The sequence below is a fragment of the Pyxicephalus adspersus genome, chromosome 5 (genome assembly GCF_032062135.1).
Source record: "Pyxicephalus adspersus chromosome 5, UCB_Pads_2.0, whole genome shotgun sequence".
NCBI lineage: Eukaryota > Metazoa > Chordata > Amphibia > Anura > Pyxicephalidae > Pyxicephalus > Pyxicephalus adspersus.
This window is the reverse complement of record NC_092862.1, coordinates 133,260,238-133,283,503: the sequence shown is the minus strand read 5'-3', so window position 1 is coordinate 133,283,503 and position 23,266 is coordinate 133,260,238. Positions and strand designations below refer to the sequence as shown.

At 39.5% G+C, this 23,266-nt stretch overlaps 1 protein-coding gene across 1 annotated transcript in view; it reads right to left on the bottom strand.

The window, feature by feature from the left end:
* Positions 1-1,619, bottom strand: part of ST8SIA6 (ST8 alpha-N-acetyl-neuraminide alpha-2,8-sialyltransferase 6) — a 22,313-nt gene extending 20,694 nt beyond the window's left edge. The window contains exon 1 of the mRNA XM_072413413.1: positions 1,584-1,619. Within this exon, the coding sequence (XP_072269514.1) occupies positions 1,584-1,619 (36 nt within the window). The remainder of the gene's footprint in view (positions 1-1,583) is intronic.
* Positions 1,620-23,266: the final 21,647 nt, after the last annotated feature.

The window sequence follows — 23,266 nt, the reverse complement described above, 5'->3', positions numbered from 1 at the left end:
GTTACCAATATGCAAGCATGTGAGGAGGTATCTTAGTCTATTACTATGTTACATTACTTGTTTATCTGACTATTATAACATGCAGGTTATGATCAGCTCAGCATGGATTTTAATACAGATTGTGGGGTTGATTGTTGAAAGGTGAAATGAAATCTCACTGAATGAAAAATGAGATTAGGGAATGAGGTGAAGCTGTGTTCACTTTGAATACTCAGCTGTGTGCTAAGAAAATAAAAAAAATCGCCTTCACCTAACAGCTTCACTTTGTTTATTGGCTACATGAACAGCTAGGACCCCTATTACAGTAAATCTCCCCTTTATATATTGTAGCCATACTGTTACAGTACTACACACATGTATGCACAGTATATTGTGTGGGTGTTTTAAATTACAGCTCCACGTTTAATTGTTTACCAAATTAACCTAACACCATTTGGTTTTTTACAATGTGCTATACAGTATACACTTTGCATACTTTTAATGTATTTCACTCTTCCTACTATTTAGCTCTACGCACAGTGATGTACATTATATACTGATGAACATGAGTCCACTCTGTACATTGTGCTGTATATTCCATATGGCACATTACTTGGATGTGTACACTGTATGTATACACCACACTGCTCAGATGTATACACCATGCTGTATTTTATTTATTAACTGTGTACACTATGCTATAAGATATATATATACTGCTCAAAAGTATACATTAAACTACACATTATATACTTCTCCATTCTCGTTTTTTGTACAATATGGGATAAAGGAACTAAACATACAAATTCAAGGTAATGACCTAAACCACGGAGTGCTTATTGAACATTGGCTCTAATAAAGACTGATTTACTTTAATAAACTTAAAAACCTAGACAAGCCATTATCAACTAAGGTTCCATGGAATCTCAGGGTTCTTCTAGAAATTGTTAGGGGTTTCTCAGAGTGATTGGCCTATTGGTTTACAACACTTGGTAGAGCCATCTGCATGATTTTTTAATAATTCTCTTTAAAAGTGGTATACAGCCCATCAGGGTACATTCTTTCCAATGGCCACCAATTACTGACCCCAAACAACTGGTTTTAGCAGGGGGTTTCCCCAAGATCTGAAGATTATTTCAAAGGTTCCTTGACACCTGAACATTTTTTAAGGGCTGCTAAGGTGTGAAAAAGTTGGAAAAAGTTGTTGTAGAGCAGGGGCGCCCACACTTTTTTGGCTTGCGAGCTACTTTTAAAATGATCAAGTCAAAATGATCTACCAACAATATAAATGCTAAACATATATTTATTTATATATATACCAAGTATTCTTTACATTTAAAATATATATAGTTTACCTTTCATAACAGTATGAACATGTATGGCACAATACAATTCTGTACATTTTTGGCCATTACCTTACCCTGATGACGTCTTAAACTAAATGGAATCAGCCAAAGTTGCAAAGTTCAGACACTAGTTGCTGGTAGCCAGCCTCAAACAGACTTCCATATGATCATCAGTCATGGTGGAACGGTATTTGGACTTAAAAACTCCTGTGCCCATTAGAGTTTATTTTGAAAGGCAGGGCTCTGCAATCTACTCACGTTGTCTTTGCGATCTACCAGTAGATTGCGATTCATGTGTTGGGCACCCTTGTTGTAGACTGTTCCACCATATCATATTCAATGCATATTAAATACTTGTTACACTGCACAGAACTTCTAAATTTTTTTTTGGCCTTACCAATCCCTTTCTATTCAAAATCTCAGTCTGGATTCTGTCCATCATCATGAACCCATACAGTTCGTAGCAGGCAAAGATGAACTAGAATTTATTAGACAGGTTAAAAAAATCTACTTAAACCAAAACATATTTGTTGTTCTAGTGACTAGATAAAAAAATGTCTGATGTAGGCAATTAGACCATCATTTTCTAGTCATGTGACATATATTTGGTTCTAGTGATTGGCTTCTATACCCAAACAATCACCCCTCCATTCCCGGTAGTTAAAGGTGTTATGGTCTTATAGTGATGATAGATCATTAGTAGGATGAGTACAGGGTGAGGGCATTCTCTTTGCTAAGACACTATGCCTTGAATGCAAATGGTCTCTTTAAATTGTGATTCCCTGCAGCAGGAATGTGCAGTTTGCATCAATATGTAAGTCATGTAATTATACAAAAATAACTGTACTGTGCAGTTTATTCCATTCCGCAGTCCAGAAGGGAATGAGGCAAATATAAAGGATGATGGATTACACATTACATTATGAATGTCACTAATGAACCCGGCTAATCAATTTGGAATAGAGCTTGGCTAATCAATAACAATAAATATCAGCAGACAAGTAAAAGGTTTAATACAAGGTTAAAAGTAATGTGATGCCCGAAGAGTATTCCTGTGTGTGTCACAATGAGATCAAACCTGTGTCATTAGGGAAGTGTCGATTTATTTAGGAACTACTTTTATCATTCATAAATAACATCAGTGGAATAAAGTCAATCTCCAGGCAAACCAAAACACCACCCAATCTCTTCTAACCTACCAATCAATACCATTTAATACCAAATTCTGCCTTCACATAACCTTCTACAGCTTTTCTACTACTAGTAAAAACCAGTGATCCATTATTTTAATGATCTTGTTACCACTCTTTGTTGTTACTTCATCATGCCACTTAAGTCTTCTGGACCCCGTGAGACAGACAATGGAAGGGGTGATATGGGCACCCAAGGAAAGACCCTTTGAACCTGCTATAAAGAAAGCTATGTACAGCCTAAGTGAGAGTGGAAGCATTGCTTTATTTTCAGGTCACTGCAGCATAATTGCTACACTACCAGATGTGGTACTAGTAAAGTCAACAGTTTCAACAGAAAACTATAAGTGCAGAAACATTTAAATTCAGTATTGCAACCACTTTTTTTTAAATTGGAGGCCATGGCTCTGCTTTAAGAAACTTCCATGTGGACAGGAGACTTGACGGTGTGAGGTCTGCCTTTCCTCCTATAGACCAATCGTTGAAATAATATTTAAGTCCTGGGGAACCCCTGCTAAAACCATGGGAGCCCAGTAGAAAAATACACCTTAAATTTGTGGCCATTGGATAGAATGCTCCCCTTACAGATAGCTAAATCTGCCAAAGCTCAAGGAACCCCCTAGCAACCTCTGGAGGACCCCTAGAGTTCCACGTAAACCCTGATCGAGAATGTCTGCTTTAGATGATTTATTTGTGCCTTTCATGATGGTGTACCTCAAGCACAACAGAGCATTCACTATTGTGTTACACCTATCTATATAAAGATTTGTTCCCTTGGGTAATTTTGACATGGAAAACCATGTGGTTAGCCACTCTCAGGTGCAAAGCAGGCTGCTGCTATATATCCAAGAGCAGCATGACAGGTTAACACATTAGCATGTGTTGCCCCTCTGGTTGCCATGCATCTCCTCCACCCAGAGGAAAATCAACCGTGTGGCCAAAGTGACTTGTTGCTTTCAGGAACTGCATTGCAATAAACTGCAACTGCAGGACCCACCCTGTGCAAATGCGTGCACAAAATAGTTCCAGCTGCCTCCATTTGGTTGAGTTTGGCTAGGTACACACGTGCAATAATTATCATTTGAATACGAGCGATCAACGATTATTCCCAATTATTTTGAACGATGGTATTGTGCACGATTCTGTACATGCTGTAACGATGTGATCGTTCAAATATAATCCACCAATATTGTACACACTAGATACGATCGTTCGAGCGATACAGGAAGTGACATGTACAGGAGAAAGTGTATCACAGAACAATCCACGATCACTGAACGACCGTACACACAATAGATTACGAACGATCCTCGCCCAATCAGATCCACCGGTACGGTCGTTCGAACAGGATTCCTCGTTCATCGGCATTGTTGACCAGTCATTGTGCACTGTTAACAATTATTGAACCATCTGTTGTGGATCAATCGTTTCCAATGACAATTATTGCACGTGTTTACGCAGCCTTAGAGGGGTTAGGGTCCCAGTTGGGCTTGCATCAGAACACAGCAGTCAACCACAGGTCTAAGATGACCCTTCATCTTTCTGCATTCATTCTTTCTGTTTTTTGTCTTTAAACAACTATCATACATGATGGAAAGCCATGCTAATTGGTTAGCGATCCTTAGTGGGGATCGGAGATGTTGGGTGCAGTTCCCAGTTCCAATGCATGCCACAGATTACAATTCAGAAGGGGTTTAATGCCCAGACAAATTTAAAAAGACATTAGAGTGTATTGCTAATGAACTAGCAGGGTGGACTGGAGCACTCCATCAGTGTTTGGATGAAAACAAATCTGCTGTAAGCCTTTTAAAATGTAATTGTCAATTCTGACTGAAGTGTACCTGTAATGCCAGTTCTTCTTAGAGTCAATACATCCTCAATATTAATCCAGGTTGAGCGGATGACATTTCATGTGTTACAGATATCGCTTAAGTGGATTAGAAACTGTCTGCATCATTTACTGCATAAGGCTGTTTCCAGGCAATATGGATCCCTAGTGTGCTACAAGTGGCTCATATTTTTAGTAACGGCATATGTATTAATCATAACATAATCACAATTGGTTATAGATCAGACCTGAGACAAGCTGGCGCTAATGGAAAGTGCTTCAAGCTGGTGGGGGAAAAATCATAAACTTTAACAACAAAATAGGCTCTAGGGTCTTCTGGGATGCTTAAAAAAGCTAGACCCCAATTAAAGCTTTTATAGAGGAAACAAGACCTGTTAAATGTTCCTAAAAGGAGCTACGTAAGGCTATTGTGCCAGGGGTTATGTAATAAAGTGATTACATGGAATCTTCCTGTCCTGCTCACACATCTGTTTTCTTAGTAATTACATTTATGTAAGCAGTACATAGAAAGGGCTTAATATTCTTTTTGACTGTTAACAGAACACAAATACAACATTTCTGTTTTAATGTTTCACCTGTATAGAAAATTTAAAAGGGAGTATTTATTTAAGGCAGCCTTTCTTGACCTTTTTAACACAAGGGAACATTTGAAATAAGTTCCAGGTCTTTAGGGATCCCACTATAATTTCCATATCAGCAGCTCACAGTACATTAGTGTGGTGATCAATGGGAAAAAATGTTCTTACATTGCTGGCTATTAGGAGGAAGGTCAATCTTATAGATAGCCAAAAAAAGATCATCGGTGTTACCTAAACTAAACTTGGTGTAACAAATTGCTGATTGCTCAAGGAACCCCTAGCAACCTCTGGAGGAACCTTGGTTGAGAAACACCTAAAGTAATCATAAGACCTAACTAGATGACATTTTGTTTGACATAACATTGTGTAACACTATACATCGAATGCCAAAGGGTATCTATACAACAATAGTGAATATCAATACTTTGGATTGCTGGGTTTTGAAAGTACCAAAGTTAAAAAAGAAACCAAAAACCATGCAGAAAATGTAAATAGTAACAAGGCCTCAATAGTACCGCACTGGCCCGATGGGCTATTGGAGACTACAGAATATAAAGCCACCAGTCTGGGGTCACCACAACTGGACCCCCATCAAGATGCCATAATTTCATCTCATCCTTCTTAACATGGCGGAACCCTTGAAATAACCTTCAGGTCTTCAGAGAACCCCAACTATTACGATATCCACAGCTCACAGTATATTAGTGTAATGGTCAATGGGAAGAATGTCACCCTTACACATAGCCAAAAAGATAATTTGAATATATTGAACTTACCTGAAAGTCACACATTGCTCAAAGAACCTCTGGCAACCCTTGGAGGATTCCTAGGGTTTTACGTAACCCTTGTTGAGAAACACTGCCTTAGATGGTTCCAAAATTCACCATCACTTCAGCATCATTCTTTGTACAGGCCTTATTGTTTTTTGGACAAATTGAAAAATTGAATGGACCTAGCAAGTCTGGCTGCCATGATGTTCTGCACAACCAAGCTGGATAATCAGAATTCGTTGAGGGAGGGTAATTAGGAAGCTCTTTAGATGCCCACCAGCTCACAAGTAGCTATTTACTGACTCATCCTATAGTGCAAACCATAAAAACCCATCCCAATCCAGCTGGTCTTCAACCTTTTATTCACCTAAAGCTAGTCTTGTCCCCCTTGCAACCCTGGCAAGTAGCCTTTTGTGGGTTTCTCTTTTTTGATTTCATAGGGAGAACTTATTCATGCACTCCAGCGATGGCTGCATGGCATTTCTTAAGATTAGTTTCCTGATGGGAACAACAGTGGACCAGGTGTGCATAATGTGTGTTAAAACAGCCCCTTGTAGCCTCCACTGGAAGCCTCGGTGACAGGTCAAGAGTACAAGCGGGTGAAATGTACAGACTCCATAGACAGTCACCCTATAACAGGAAATACCTCAATAAGCTTTCTCTTACAGTCTATTATTATCGAGTCCTCAGTTCATGGAAATGCCAGCAGTGTGAGTTGCTTGTTGCCCTATACACCCTTACATATATATCAGCCAATACATATATACACCCATACATATATAAACCCATACCTACATATCAGCCCATACATATATACCCATACATATATATCAGCCCATACATATATATACCCATACATATATATCAGCCAATACATATATACAACCATATACAACCATATATGTCAGCCCATATATATATATATATACCCATACATATATATCAGCCCATACATATATATACCCATACATATATATCAGCCCATACATATGTATACCCATACATATATATCAGCCAATACATATATACACCCATATACATATATATCAGCCCATACATATATATACCCATACATATATATCAGCCAATACATATATACACCCATATACATATATATCAGCCCATACATATATCTACCCATACATATATATCAGCCCATACATATATATACCCATATACATATATATCAGCCCATACATATATATATTTTGTGCGCATATGCATACTAACATATGTATTGGAAAGAGGAAGTACAGAGTGCAATGGAAGAACAGTGATTAGACAAATGTAACAAATTCATGTCAATCCAGGTGAATCCACCTTGCCCACTTTGCTGATAAATACTACTGTCCACAAATGTGGATGATGCCACAACCAATGTAAAACATAGAGGCTGGTTTACTAAAGGCTGTTCACTTACCAAGGTAAATGATCAACTTTCAGGGAATAATTCCCTTAGGTTAGTGAGTGGGGTGAAAAATTGCATTGAACACCCAATCATGTGCAGGAGAACTTTTCTTTGTACAATTGGATGGTTGAAGTCATTTGAGCTTCACCTCAGTTGCTAAACTTCAAAGTCAACTTATTTACTGCACCTGGAAATCGCATTTATTGCTCCCAACATACTTTTGGAATACTTACAGCTGCTGGGGAGCAGCAAAGCTCCAAAGGTTCAAGACACAGGACCCATAGGGGGAAGTGTAGATGCTGAACTTCTGTGCTGACCAGGTCACTTTAAATTATTAGACGTGTCCTGGCTGAAATATTTGACTTTTTACATAAAACATAAGTATTACTAGTAATAGCAAGTACTTAAACATGTGTAAAGCAGGACATTCATTCATTTTTTTTTCCTCCCACAGAACAGTGTTTTATGGAACAAAGGCACCGCCTTGCCATTCTATTGTGAGCCCCATAAACTGACTTTACAAGTGTGTGTGCTCCTGCTAGGACCTGCAGGTATTCATATAAATATGTTACATTGTAGCTGCTAATAGAAAGCACATTCTTATTATACAGAGTTTTAAAGTCATTGCAGCTAAATAGCGTTACATTTCTGGGGTGATCTATTTACCGTGATTGGTTTTGGTGCAGAAGTTTCAAAGCCAACCTATTTACTGCACCTGGAAATTGAATTTATAGCTCTCGAAATCTAATATGAAGTGAACTGTTTACTCCTAAAGGGAGTGTATCATGAAATAAATATATTGACTGCCATTACTGACCATTACTTTTTTTAGGACAATAACAGCAACTAGGCATTTTTATAGAAAATCATTATTATATTTCTTATATTAATATTGTCAGGATTCCTTGCCTTTGGGCAATTGCAAATTACACATTGCAGGAGTGCATTCTTGTAGGTTTCCTGGAAAGGTGCATCAAATACGCATTCTAGGAGCAAGCTTTTAATATTCAATTATATTTATATTTTTATGAAAGTACAGACTTACATGTGGCTGACTTCAGGCTTGACTAATCCAACTCTGGTGGTGATGTTTCCTGGTCTATAAGAAACCAAAAAAAGGGAACGGTGAGATGATTGAGGAAATGATGTCCAGAAAGTCACTTATCAATTTGCTATTATTCTTCATTACACAATGTCAATGAGCATGAAAAAATGCCTGGATTAGACAAAAGTTAACACCCGCCATAAAAAATATTGGATATCCCAATGCCAACAAGGTAATCTAAGGTTCTCTGATCATCATCCTGAACCTTGTGTCACAACTTAGACAAACATTGACCAGATGGCCAACTGTCCTGACATTTCATCCAGCAATGAAGAGAAGATCAGAATAAAAGCTCTAAAAACATAAAAACTGCCTATAAAAAAGAATAATACAAATTGTTTTAGAAACATCTATGCTTAAGCAAACTTAATGCCATATAAATGGGGTTTAGAGTTACTTTAAAGCCTAACCCTGGAAATAATAATGATTGACATTATCCTCCCCAATGCCTGAAAAAGAATATATTGACTATTTTTTTAGGTTATAATCAGACATAGAGCAATACTTACCTCCATGGTCCCATTACAACTTATTTTCTATTATCTGGGTGTGTGTAGGCACTCTTGTTTTATCACCAGCAACCATCTGGATGGATATTTAGACAGCATTCCATTTATTCTGTACTGTTCCCCCTATCCCGGTGTTGACTAGATTGCTTCCAGCCCATTTTACTAGAATCCTTTCCTCCTGTGTGACTGTTTGTATTTGTCTGTCATTTGCAACGCCTTTTTAATGTACAGCACTGCGTAATATGTTGGCGCTATATAAATCCTGTTTATTATTATTATTAATAATAATAATAATAATAATATTAAGTGTGTGGTTGCACAGAAGAAGCAAATATAGAGGTTCTGTAATAAACCAAGGATTTGGAATGTGAACATCCTCCATGCAACCCCTGGATTAGATTCCTGTATGGGCTACCTTAGGCCAAGATCTGCATTACCCCCCAGCCTACCTATCTCTCGGAGGCTCAAACTGCCGTTAAACAGTAATTGGAATATATTAACTTAATGAAGAAAAGAGGTTGCGTAATTCTTTCACAGTTCCCATCATGATGTGATTTCAGACTAAACCACCAACCTCACGGCAAGCACTAAAAACAAATGACAGGAGGCCAGTGATAAAGCCATTGGAGCTTGGAGACAAATCTCCCATTATGTCTGTTTTATGCCTAAACTAGAACACACAAACCTTCCATTCTGCAAACATTCCCCACACATTCTGCAGTCTATTCATTTTGCTTCGTTATTGAAATTATTAGCTCGTTAACACACAAAAGACAAAAGTGTTCCATTTTTTATTAATTCACGAAAAGTCAAGAGGTGACACTGCTGTATAAAGATGACACAGATATTTGTGGCACCAAGCCTGATATCACTTTTTGTAAAGTTTCACTAAGAAAGTTTTTGATGTTCATTTGGGTGATTTTATAAAATGAATATACTAATTAATATACCGAGTGTACTGTGGGTAGAAGAAGCATTTCTAGTGCTCAACCGAGAATTTTTTTGGAGCCTGGTGGGAAGAAATTGTAGGTGGGTGGCAACCCCTGTATTGTGACCCATTTCTTCAGTAACCAGCAAAAAACAGCCAGGTGAGTAGTGAAAAGTGCCGGGTGCTGCACCCAGCAAAAAGGGGCTGGGGAGATCACCGCATTTCTTCAGTCTTCTTGGCTGCATGACCAAAAACAGACTAAAAGTGTAAGGGGAAAATTAAGTCTGGCCAAACTGCTCATTCCTGACAACTATGAAACTAAAAAGAAAAGAGTGATCACATGATGTAAAAGGATGGACGAAATTTTGGCAAAATTCAGGAAAATCAGTAACATTATTATTATTATTATTAGACTGTATTTTTATAGCGCCAACATAATATGCAGCACCGTACATTAAATAGGGGTTGCAAGTGTGAGATACAAGCAATGACACAGGAAGGACTTCCCGAAGGAGCTTACAATCTAAGAGGCATTTTCCAATAGGAATCAATGACTGATGATGAGACTAAAATAAATCCTTTCATAATAGGCAGAGGCTTTAAAATTTGTTTGCAAATAATTTTATTTCTATGTATGGCTTAGGTCATTTACATGGATGGACTCTGAGCAATTTCTGGGTGGCTCCCAGTGACTGTAAGCCTGCCAGCAACCGCAAGCCGCAATGTTTGCTTAAAACTAACAGGAGTCCTGGTGATTTTTATTGTTGATCAGCAGGCAGTTACCAACCGCTTCCATTAAGAGTAGCCATGGACAAGGCCATGCTTTAACAGCCATGTAGGTGAAATTGTATAAGGCATACAACCACTTCCATGTAAACCTGCCCTTGGAGCACTTTTGTTTCTCTCGGCATTGGCCATGAATCTGAAGGCTGCACCAAATTATTGTTTGCTTTTGGCAAAGCTCCCACAGTTGCTGGAAATATATACATATGGAAAATAATAATACTGGTGTAAATCATGGTGTATACTGTACTTGTGAAAATGGGACACCACCTTGTACAGAGCAAATCCCATGTACACTTATGAGCTAGCAAGCACAATAGTTGTTTACAAAGTGTTAAAAACAAAGGTTTTTGTTGCATCCATTTTGCTTTCTATTTCTAAATGCTGATTTGTGCTACAGGTCACTGGGCATAGGCCATCTTTGCTTCCTTGTGTCAGAGCTTCCAGCAAGGAGAACAATGACCGGCGCAATAGTAACTTCACCAAATCTCAATCCAAATATCCTGAAACAAACAGTCAGAGACACAGGGGCTTGGATATCGTACAGTTGATATAAAGCTATGGGGCTACACAACAGGAGTGCCTAGGGACCCTCACATGTCAGGACTTTCACAACCTTTTATATATTGGGGAACCCCTTGAAATGTCTTTCAGATCCTCAGGTAATCCTTCTATAATTACTATATCCCCAGCTCACAGTATTTTAGTGTGGTGATCAGTAGGACGAATGCTGGTCATTGGGAAGAATGTCACCCTTCCAGATAGCCAAAAAGTGCATTGGTGTCAGTTAATGTGACCTTAGAGCAACCTAGCAACCTCTGGAGGAACCCTGGTTGAGAAACACTGATCCAAATGTTCCTTATAATATCACAATATCAATTAATTTCTTATTTATTTTGAGTCTTCTTTAAAGTTCAAGCAATGCTGCTGAAGCCTAGACTTCCTCAATGGCAGCTACAGACATCCAGTGTGTTTTTAAAAAATCAAACAAGCAAAGTAAAAATGGCAAACGCCCAAATCAATTTATAAGTAGCAAAGGAAATGTGCACATGGGGAGGCCAATCCAAAGTACAACACAACATAACAATTCTAGTAAGTGCACTGGGGACTGTTCTGTACAAAACCCTGCCCGAATGCCACTTTCTTATCCAAAGTTACAAATGGATCTGAGCAGGTACCATTTTTACTTTTCTTCTAAGCACCTTTGATACCAGGCATGGGACGGTTGAGCTAATCGCCGGACTGACAGATGAAACGCATTACTGTAACACTACACATATCACTTATTTTCAGATTACAGGCGGCACAGTTGCATCTTGTGATTTCATTCTTACTCTGATTAAAGTCAGTTTCATTTTACATCTACAGTTGATTTTCCGCAGAGAGGAAAATGAGACTGATGAAATACCAATAATGCGGCCAGCTTGAAAATAAAACATTATGTTGCGCAGTGTGGCGTGCAGGCTCCTGTATTATTGTGCTTCTCGCTTGGTTACAGGGTGATGTATTCACCATAACTGTGCTGGGTTCATTTTGTTTCACAGGAGCACGGAGCAGGTAAAATTAAAAAATGAAAGCATTTGCTTGCTCAATTGCCTTTGCGGCACACTGCAAAAATTGACAGGGATAAGTACAAGTAAAAATATTGTAATTTGCTTCCATTAGACCAGCTGAAAGGGTCCCCAGGCTTCTGTCTGTCCTGCACTTTATGTAATCATTTTCCCTGTCTGATAAATTCAGAAAAATGTGATTTCAACTTACATAACCTTTTTTTGCAAAGTTTGTCATGTTTATTGCAGGCCAGGAGATGGGGGCATTCTTTAAGTCAGGCGCAGGAGTTTCTTATCTTTAAAGCTGAACTTTGGAAACAAAATCTATACCCTTCCCTAGAGTCAGCCACTCATGTTGACTAGGAGGTGATGGATGGGGATGGATGATGAGATAGATGGATGGATGGAAGATGATAATTACGCTAGTCCCCACTCCTGCAGGCTTTGTGTGATTGGTCCACCCAAGATTCTACATCCTAAATAATGCAGGACCAGCAGTCCTGCATATTATGGTAGGACACCAAGGACCTGTCCACAATTTAGAGTATTGGACAGTAAAATTAAAAATAAGATGTCTGAACCTCTGCCCAATTTTTTTATTGCTGGTCCTCCTACGTATGCGCATAAGGGGCTTTCCAGGCATTGAAAAAAGTAAGGGGTCAATCTCACTGCACATGTGTGACATCGGCACTTATTTTTACAACTAAAGCAGCATACGTCACTCGATCTCTCGCCTGCACAGTGCAAGATCGGGTGACATAGGCAGAAGACACAAAAAGAAGGAAAAAAATTGCGGTGCCAGCGGTTCCTTCGTGCCGAGACAAAACAATAAACCAGCATAACACAGGAACGCAAAAGACAGATCCAGGGGGATCAAGGGATCTGCAGAAGTAAAGGTAGGTGTATTTTTTTTATTTCTACTTAACTGCGCTATAATAGGTAAAAAATGTTAAACAAAATCCTACTGACAAGATGCTGCCTAATAATATGTTGACACAAACATCTGTCCTAATTGCATTTATGAAAATAATGTACCTGTTCCGACTTACATACAAATTCAACTTAAGAACAAACCTACAGCCCCTATCTTGTATGTAACCCGGGAACTACCTGTAGTCACCTCCAATACTGCACAATTGCACAGGTTCCTTTCCTGTGTAAACTTTCTTACTTCTGTTTCACTGCACACTGTCAGCATCTCCAAGAACCCCAACATTGAAAACTGAAGATATTGTTTCAGGAGAAAAACTTCATACCAACTGTGAAGCATCTTGGTGGAAAAGTTATAATTTGAAGTTCCTTTGTTGAATTATGATGTGTGCATCGAGTCGGCCCAGAAGAAGAATGCAAGCCGATTTGTCAAAAAGGTAAAGTTTAAGAGAAATTACGGCTTTCAATACACTAAATTTTCTCACTGGCCTAGTCAAAGCTCTGACTTGAAATCCACTAAAATGTTGTGGTAGGAGTGAAAACAGTTCATGCAAGAAAATGCACAAATATCTTGAAACTAATGGAATTTTGGATGAAGGAAAGGTTAAGAAAAAAGCCTTTGAGGCCATGGATGTGCTTTTTTTTATTACAGTACACCATTACATATATTAATATTTTTAATAAATAAATAATTGAAAAAAAGCTAATTTTCCTTGTGCCGGCATTCAAGCAAATCACCTTTTTCTGCAGGCATTGTTTGATTGAAGATCTAATGTTTAGCAGTTCAAATGTGGAAACGGTAAACAATTTCCATGGACTTTTTTTTACATAACTGTAAATGAAGAAAAATGCAGACAGACTATGTAAAAAATATGAAAACTTATAGATAATGCTACAAGTATTTACTCTTTGGAAAAACATTAGAGAGGCAGCATGTGGGCTTGGTATAAGACTGACATATTGTATTGTAGGGTCCAGACGTGATTTTTACTTGCGAACATTGTGTGAAGAAGGCGTCTGTTCATGCCTCTTAAATTGACAAACGAGTAATACACACAGACTTCCATCTGTTCTGCAGTCACAGTCAGTTTCCAAGCCGAGGGCTGCCATGACAGAAATATGGCACAAAGTAAATTCTCAGCTCGTATCACACACACATCGGGAGGAATTGTGTGTCTCCTATACTTCGTGCTATAGATGAAGCTCAAATGAAGAATATATATTTTTTTCACAATTTTATGTTTTATGTACTTATATCTTTTATGACAATTGTATATAGCTGTGTTTTGCACCGGGCACACGTGCTGTATGCCAAACAAATCAGCATTCTTGCTGAACAACTTATTAATAACTAGAGAAAGAGGAATGCTGAACTAATCAAATATCAAAATTTATTAGGTTAAAAAACAGTACAAGGAACTTCAATGCTATTTAGCTTGCACAAAGTAAATTCTCAGCTCGTATCATACACACATAGCCTTCTGGAATTTTAAATAAATACCCCAGCAGTATCTGCCCGCTTTTGTTACTCGGGAAGGTGGAGGGACAGAGAATTGATACATCAGAAACAAAGAGATCCTTGCACTGCAGATCTGCAGGTACAGCTTCCTTTCCAGCAAGGAGAACAGTGAGCAGTAGAGTAATGACATCTCCATATTTCACTCCAAATCTCGGAAGAATAATGTTCTCACCGGCCATGAGCTTGCAGTGGGGTTACTGTTACCTCATGCCAATGAATCTCTGCCTTAGGGAACATGTATTCTCCCCATGGCAGCCCCATAGGGAATGAATAGGGGCCAGCTGTCAAATGTGCACACACTGTTTTTTTAAGAACCAGCACTGCGGCACCAAGAACCAGCACCAAGCCCTTACTTTTGCAAACCCAAAATCTATACCATTCTGTATAAACTATATAGGAAAGTGGGTCCTTCTAATTCTCTTCTCTTCAGGTCTTTTGGAGCAGGTCAAATTTACTGTCTGACCAGACCTATCATTTCTATTATCTGGGTGCCAATTGGTGATTTAGGTCTTTTACACCAGTGGCTCTGGATAACAAATAATTACCCAGAAGACTGAGTAATTCAGCATTTCTAAATCAGGGTTGCTCCAGAGGTTTCTAGATTCCTTGAGCAATTTGTGCCTCTCAGTTTATCTGACTTTTTGGCTATCTGTAAGGGTGACATTTTTCCTATTGGCCAGCAATGTATGGGGGATTCTTCCCAATGGGCACCAGGCTAATATACTCTGAGTTGTGGATGTATTATTTATAGAAGGAGGTTCCCTGTAGACCTGAAAGTTATTTCAAGGGTGTTAAGATTGAGAAAGACCGGCAAAAATGGCAAAAAAGAAGTATTACTGGGAATTGCTACTGGCTCCAGTAAAATATTTAATAAGCTTTTTTTGTGAGCTGGAGATTTGCTTTATATTTCAAGATTTTGGACCAAGAGCTGTTTTAATAAAGACTGGCTTAGCCCATTCACTTTCTTCTAGTAACCCCATCCGAAGAGCCCACAAAGTACATCGTGGACTTTGCAAAAGGTTAATTGCCCAAGAACAAAAACTGGTTGCCCTCTGTGCTCGGAACAAGGTCATCCAGTTTGACATAAATAAATATAACAGGTGTCAGGTTGGTTCCTGGCACAGGCGGTTTAATAAAAACGTACTTAGCGAGACGTTAATATATGGAAAAGTCAGAGCACTTTCTAAGAAGTCGTACTGCAGAGATGGGGAGTCCTTGGAGATTTCATGTCTGTACTGGCTTCAGTATGTTTTGTTCCTCACACAGAATGAATGCAGCTGGGAGAAGGAAGGCCGCCCAGGTCTCTGTCAGTTCAGATCACAGCGTTTTCTCGCCTGGAAAGAAGATCCGTATAATGTGCTGTAAAGAATTGCGCACATTACTTGCAGGCAAATAAGGTATCAACCTACAGGCCATTCCACCAGCCAATTATTCCTACCTGATCAGTAGAGTGTGTGACTGCCGACTACCAGCGCTTTATTTATAGCCCGCGTTTATGATGGCTTGACATATTATGTAGAATTTACCAGGGAAATATTTATATTACACTTGTCCAGAAGTGCTTATGCCCATATATCACACATATGTAATAAATAATAATAAGTACATATTATAACCAGAAAGTGATAACGTATGAACATACATACATAACAAACAATGTAAAATATGAATACATATACACACACACACAAGTAAAAAAGTCACACTCTCGTAATTAATTAGACTGCCTTTAGCTTTCATCACGGCACGTCATAGTAACATTTCAATAGGCGTATACAGTGTAACAATATTTATTTGCATCCAGAGTTGCAGATCTTGCATTGATTATGGGAGATTCGGATCGCTGTGTGAACTCTTTTCCAGCACATTAAAAAGATTCTTAATGGGGTTAAGGTCTGAACACTGTGCTGGGCAATCCATGTGTGGGAATGATTTTTCATGCTTATTTAAACTCAATGAATCCTGGCATTATCTTCTTGGAATTTCCCCATGCCATTGGTGGAAAAACTGGTCATTCAGTCAGCTGACCTCAATTTGTGTGCACATAATGTTGCTGATTGTAGATCTCACCAACTGAAGCAAGCCCAGATCATAACATTGCCCTATAGGCTCTCTAGATCATAAAACTGCCCCCACAGGCACTCCCAGATCGTAACACTACCACCCACAGGCACTCCAGATCGTAACTCTGCCCCCCAACAGGTACTTCAGATGCTAACATTGCCCCCACAGGCACCCCAGATTATAACATTACCCCCAATGGTACCCCACAGTCATAAGATTAGATTAGTGGTCACCCACCTACATTTATGTAATGATGCCAGAACCCGCCCACTCCCCCATCACAGGTCTAGAGACACCACCCACCCAACGCCCTGAGCCGGTGATCCATATGGGGGACATGGTCTGTGGCTCTGGCTGGTGTGCCCCCCTTCTCCGGACCCCGCTGGAGGGTGCACCAGCCAGAGCTGTGGACCATCAGTGGTGACCGCTGTCTCGCAGGATTCTTAGATCATAACACTGCCCCCAGGGCACCCAGATCATAACATTACCCACAGGAGTACGGCAGATCATAACACTGCCCCATAGGCATCTGACATCATAACAATGCTCTTACAGGCACTCCACACCATAAAACTGCCCCCACAGGCACCCCAGATCATGACACTCCCACCACACCCCGCTATATCATTGAACTGCCTCCATAATCACCCCAGATCATAATACTACATTCATGGGAACCCCAAATCATAATACCGCCCCCACAGGCTTGGAGATGTTTTTGGATAGGCAATCCATATGTATGAATATATATAAGGTAATATAAGTGTCAAAGTGACATGTTTATATTACTCAAACTTTTGACTTGTGTGAACAAAACATTTTCCAATGGAGATACCAGTTTTGGTGATTACTGTCTGAAGCTAAATAGTTAGTAGTAGTTGGTCACTTTCGGCTGCACTTTGTTCTTGTCCTGTTGAACACATTTAGTTTGTTTCCAAGCAAGTTCTTTATGAGAATAATGCCCTGGTGGAAGACAACATCTCCAGTCCTGGGAACCAGGACAAAAAGTCGTCAAAATTAGCAATTACTGACATACTGGTATAGAATTGCTCCTTAAAAAAGCTTCCAACAACAGCAAAGGATGACAATCCACAATGATTCTGGGAACAACAAAGGACTGATCCTGACAAATGAATTATCTGTCATCTAGTACGAGCACAGATGCCATCTAACCAGAAACACATGTGGCCAGTAGGTCATGTGACCTTGAAACAATTGCATTTGCAGTCAGTACAGCAGTCTGCCAAGTTTTTGCAAATAGGACAAATTGTCTTATTTAGTTGTGTTACAACACTGTACCTTTCGGGCATATTTGTGTCTATTGCTAGCAGAGCCATCATCAGGAGGGTACAAGGGGTACTTCTGTTCCAGGCCCCAATCAAAAGAGCCTAATTTTGCAATGCTGAAACTTTTGGATAAGGGGGAGGAGGGCCCAGGAAGTTTACTTAGTATGGGGTCTAGACATTTTTGATGGTGTCCCTAATTGCTATTAGAAATAAACTTGTAGTGTTTTCAGTATACTCACATGATAAAAAGTGAGTAAAACAATACTAACTAAAACAATAGTAAATGTTATATCTTTAATGTTCAGTGATCAATTATGACATTGCTATACAGAATCCAATCAATGTATTACTATATTGATGTTATCAGCCAATAGCATGGACATCTCACTGTTTCTGAGTTATTGTTGAGAATATTGTAACTGCAACTCTCTTAACTAATACATGTATACTTTTCAATGCTTTGTTACATAGTATTGGTCTCCATCTCCCCTGAAGAAGTCGAAAAACGCGTCGGGCACCGACACAATCTTTTATACATTACATGGACTGCTGTTTCTTGCATTTCCTATTATATAGGGTACATAAGATTATGTCATGAACATGGCAGGTGAACTTTGTATGGATATGACTTTTTGTTCCTGTTTCTTGTACTGCCAAAAAAAACCCTCTGCTTTTTAAAACTTTTGTTTAATGATCATCATAACGTTCAAGTCATGAAGCCTTTATGATGTAAAGATTGCAGCGTTGGCTGGTTTAGGTCATTCAGTAAAAGAACAATTGACACCACTCAGTCCACAAAAAATATTATTATATCAATATTATTAAAAAACTGTATTTATTTAGCGCCAACATATTACGCAGCGCTGTACATTAAATAGGGGTTGCAAATGACAGATAGATACAGACAGTGACAAAGGAGGAGAGGACCCTGCCCAGAAGAGCTTACAATCTAAGCTGTGTTTTGGCAGCCTACAACAGGACTTGGGGGCAGGGGGTACTTCGGACAGACCAGCAGCTGTTTATTTTGCACTCACTTGGTAATCAATGGAATAAAATGGAATAAAATAATGATATATTTGAATGCATTTTTTTTAGTTTGTCCTTACATTCCCTTGGCCTTACATTCCCTTGGCCTGTTCATCTACAAGTTATATCTCTGTAAATGAATGGGTGTTAAACCCATTTGCCTGGGGTTCTTCTTTAAAAACAGACAAAATGTTCCAGAAAGTGAGTTGGCCATTGTTCTCGGAATACCTAACTTAATAACATCCTTTCAATGATGTGATCAGCTGGTGATGCCAGCTCCAGTGTGACTGAATAGGATAATAATTGCTGTGCCCATGTCACCGCAGACTTGTCAGCAAGATTATATGGCAGGTAGTACGGAGGTTAGAGCAAAGCGGAGGGTAAAAAGAGATAGCACACATAAAAGTGCCCTCCCGCTCTAATGTAACTAATGAGGCTATCATTAACTTTGTAGCCTCCTATAAAGTGTGCTGTGTTGGTGGCTCATTACTCATCGAGGGATCTGGCTCTGAACTACCCACAATCGCCTATTTTAAATGAAAACTGTAATCAGGTTTAGTGAATTTTATTTTCAGCATTTACATTAATGTTTTAAAGCTTTTTTATCATTTATTTAAAATCCTAATTTTATAAATAATCATTTAATGCATAGTATATACATTTTTGTGTTTTCTAAGGAGACTGTAAAAAACTAAGTGGTCTCTCTCTAACTGGAACTCCAGAATCACATGTGAACAAAGCACACAAGGATAGAGAGGAGGTGGGGTGACTCCTCTGAGTTGTTCAATGGATGGGGGGGGGTAACTCCTCTGAGTCATTTATTTAATTGGGGGGACACCTCTAGGTCATTCAGTGGATGAGGAGTGACTCCCCCAGATCATTAAATAGATGAGGGAGGTTTCTCTGCAGTTATGGATGGGGGGGGGGGGGGGTCACTGAGTGGATGAGGAGCTGACTCGTTTAAGTCATTCAGTGGATGAGGAGTGTCTCCTCTGAGTTATTCGGTGATTAAGAGAGGTGACTCCTCCAAGTGATTCAGTGGATGGGGAGTGACTCCTCCAAGTCATTTAGTTGAGTCATTCAGTAGATGGGTTGTGACTCCTCCGAGCCATTTAGTAGATGGGGGGTGACTCCACCGAGTCATTCAGTAGATGGGGGGTGACTCCTCCAAGTTATTCAGTGGAAGAGGAGTGACTCCTCTAAGTTATTCAGTGGATGGGGAGTGACTCCTCTAACTCATTTGGTGAATGAGAGAGGTGACTCCTCTGAATCATTTAGTGGATGGGGAGTGACTCCTCCGAACCTTTCAGTAAATGAGAGGTGACTCCTCTGAGTCATTCAGTGAATGGGAGAGGGGGCTCCTCTGAGATATTTAGTGGATGGGGGGGTTCTCTCTAAAAACTCTATATATCCCAAATGAACAAAGCACACACATTTGGTGAGGTGGTGGGTTGACCCCTGCAAGTCATTCAGTGGATGACCTGGGGGTGACTCTTTATGTGTACAGTGGAGCTTGAGCTGTTGAGCTCTGTAAATAAGATTTCTTTGTTTTTTTTAAACAAATCAGGTAAATGTAGACAGGTAAGTATTTAAAAAGAAGTAAAACAAACTTACCACCGACAAAACTAGAAACAGTAGGCTAAAGCACACAAAAAGCATGGCAAACGATTGCCACAGTGCACAGCCATGTGCACTACCTGAACAAGACCCTAATGGCAGGATCACCAGTGATTACTATAACAGAGGTAGATCTTGACTTTTACACTTACAATATCATGGTAAAGCTTATATGGGGTTTTAGTGATTGGCTTTTTCTATTCTTTAAAAACAAGAGCAGAGCAGAAGCTGTTTGCTTCCCCCAAGGGGTTAAGCTGGAGAGAGATTGTATATAATGACGATAGAGCAGAGACAGAATGGGTTTCAGGGAACAAATGAGAAGTAATGACTCCATTAACATCTCCTTCTACAGCTGGCATTTTCTAGCGGCTTGTGATGTGTTATGTATCTCTCCCTGAAATAAGGAGAGCGCTCGTGTCTATAGAACGCCGGGCCTTATTTATTAATATGGGGGGTGAACTGCGTTACTTACAGCAGCCAGTGATATACTTACCTCATTCACCAAGACACTCTTTTTAAAATGCAGGGAATCAGACATTACCCCAAACATGGTGGGAATGTTCCAGGTTCATTTGTTTCAATAGCAGTAATTGATCCCCACCAGGGAATATTTGAGGGAATGTCAGATTCCCTATTTCATAAATAGAGACACATATTTGGGACCTTATTTTAAGTTTAAGCACATCTCAGTCGCAATTCATTTATTTCAATGATTATTAGTTGCTGTGGCAGGATGGGACAGTGATTTGATGTTAGACACAATCAGTGGCAGATGTAACAGACAGTGGACCCCTCTGTAGAACTGACTTGGGCCTCTCAACTGAACTTACATGGGGCCCCTGTTGGCTAAGGAGGGTCTGGAGCCTGTGTGCAGTGGCGGCCTTTGCATCCCCCATGTGCACCTTTGAACCCACCGATGAAGCCAATTTTTTAAAATGCAGGTAACGTAGAGGTTTGGTGTAACTATTGCTGCGGCCGATCTAATCAGAGAAAGAAAACTGATTGGCTGCTATAGAAAAAAGCTCCAATTTTCAGAAATCAGACACAGTACATCACAAGCCTGCCCAGTCCAGTCTGGGTACATGATGAAAAATATATCAAGCAATAAGATCATGAAATAAAAGTAGTTACGTGCTAAACTTGGCTTTTCTTGTAAAAGCTGATAGTAGATTTGTCCCCTTTATTGGCCCTTTAAAGCAGCACGTCAAATTGACCATCATCAATGCTGACATCTTATCCCGGTCATTTTCAGGATCATTTGCCTTTTTGATTGGCCATAATGGAATGACAAAACATCTGCACATGTGCTCATGAGTTCCTTTATCAAGAACTGCACATGTACCATCTACAGGAGATTGCGTTATAGCAGACATGTTAAATTGAAGAAGAGACATTACTTGTCCTTTCTGCAATTTTATGTTTTTTAAGGTTAATTCCACTCTAATGGATGGGACAGGCTCACCAAAGAACTTTGGGCTTGAACCACAACTATATTTTTAGTATTTCTCCACCAAGACATCAGTACATGTAGTAAGGCAGTGTTCCGGGGGGTCCTCCAGAAGTTACTAGGGGTTCCTTGAGCAAAAAGCAGTTTGTTCAGTTTAACGGATACCAATGATCTTTTTTGGTTATCTGTAAGGATGACATTCTTTCCATTGGCCAGCAATGGAAGATGCTTTCTTTCTATCGACCACCAAGCTAATATACTCTGAGCTGTGAATAAAGTAATTATAGCAGAGGTACCCTGAAGACCTGAAAGTTATTTCAAAGGGTTCCCCATGTTAAAAAGGTTGAGAAATGCCGTAGCAAGGTGTAGTTTATGGGAGTCAAAAAATGACTATTTATATAAAAATCCCAGACCACGTGTGGCCCTCAACGTCTGGAATTGGAAAGCCCTGGTGTCAAGGACTCAAGGATCACCAGTATAAATGTGTCACATACTAAAATGCTACATAATACTCATAAAGGAATGAAATCATATTACCAAACTGCTCAGCGATGCGCCGTCTGGCTTGTGCTACAGAGAAATACAAACGAATGAATCATCTGCATCTGTTGCTGTGCCGTCTCCTGTGCCACATGTCCTAGCTGGGTACATACAATTGGCTGCAGTGAAGCATCGTTAGATGAATATGTAAATATTTTAGCAACTCCAGACGAGAGGTTAGCAAGTTCAAGAAGCAATTTTTAATGGCCAAAGTGAGACATAGGGGAAACTATAGAATAGGGATTCTGGAATAGAACATCAGCTCATAATATTTTAATCGTGCAGGGTGATAACGGCGCATTGGGTTTGCAGTTGTTTTCTCGCTTGTATATCTCACCCATCTGTCTCAGGGTTTCTTGGCAGGAAGGGGAAAAGGCAGAATATAATGGAAATTTTCCTGAAGCTTAATGTGCACGGGCCTAATTTTAGGATTACTGTAGTTTCTGGAACAGTTGTAGACTATTAACGTAAATGGGTATCTTCCTACTGGAGCAAGTCAGCTTTGCACCCTGTGGTTTGCATTATTATTAACATTTGTAAGGCAACTTTGTCCCATAGGGCCTAAAGCACATATGGTGTATTGAGTAGTGACTTCCAAGCAGGTAGGATGGGTGTTTGTGTGTAAATAAAAAACAAGAAGCGCGTTATAATAGTTATTGACGTCACATAATATTGGACAATATCTTGTTCTATAGAGCTCAAAGCCAAACGGTCCCCTAGCAGTACATTCCATCAAATTTGCAGCTCTAACTGTAATATTTACAACCTTTCCAGTCCTGTCCCTTGTTTATTGACATTAAACGTCTTAGTTTTCTCGGTTGAATGAATCCCAATCAGATTAA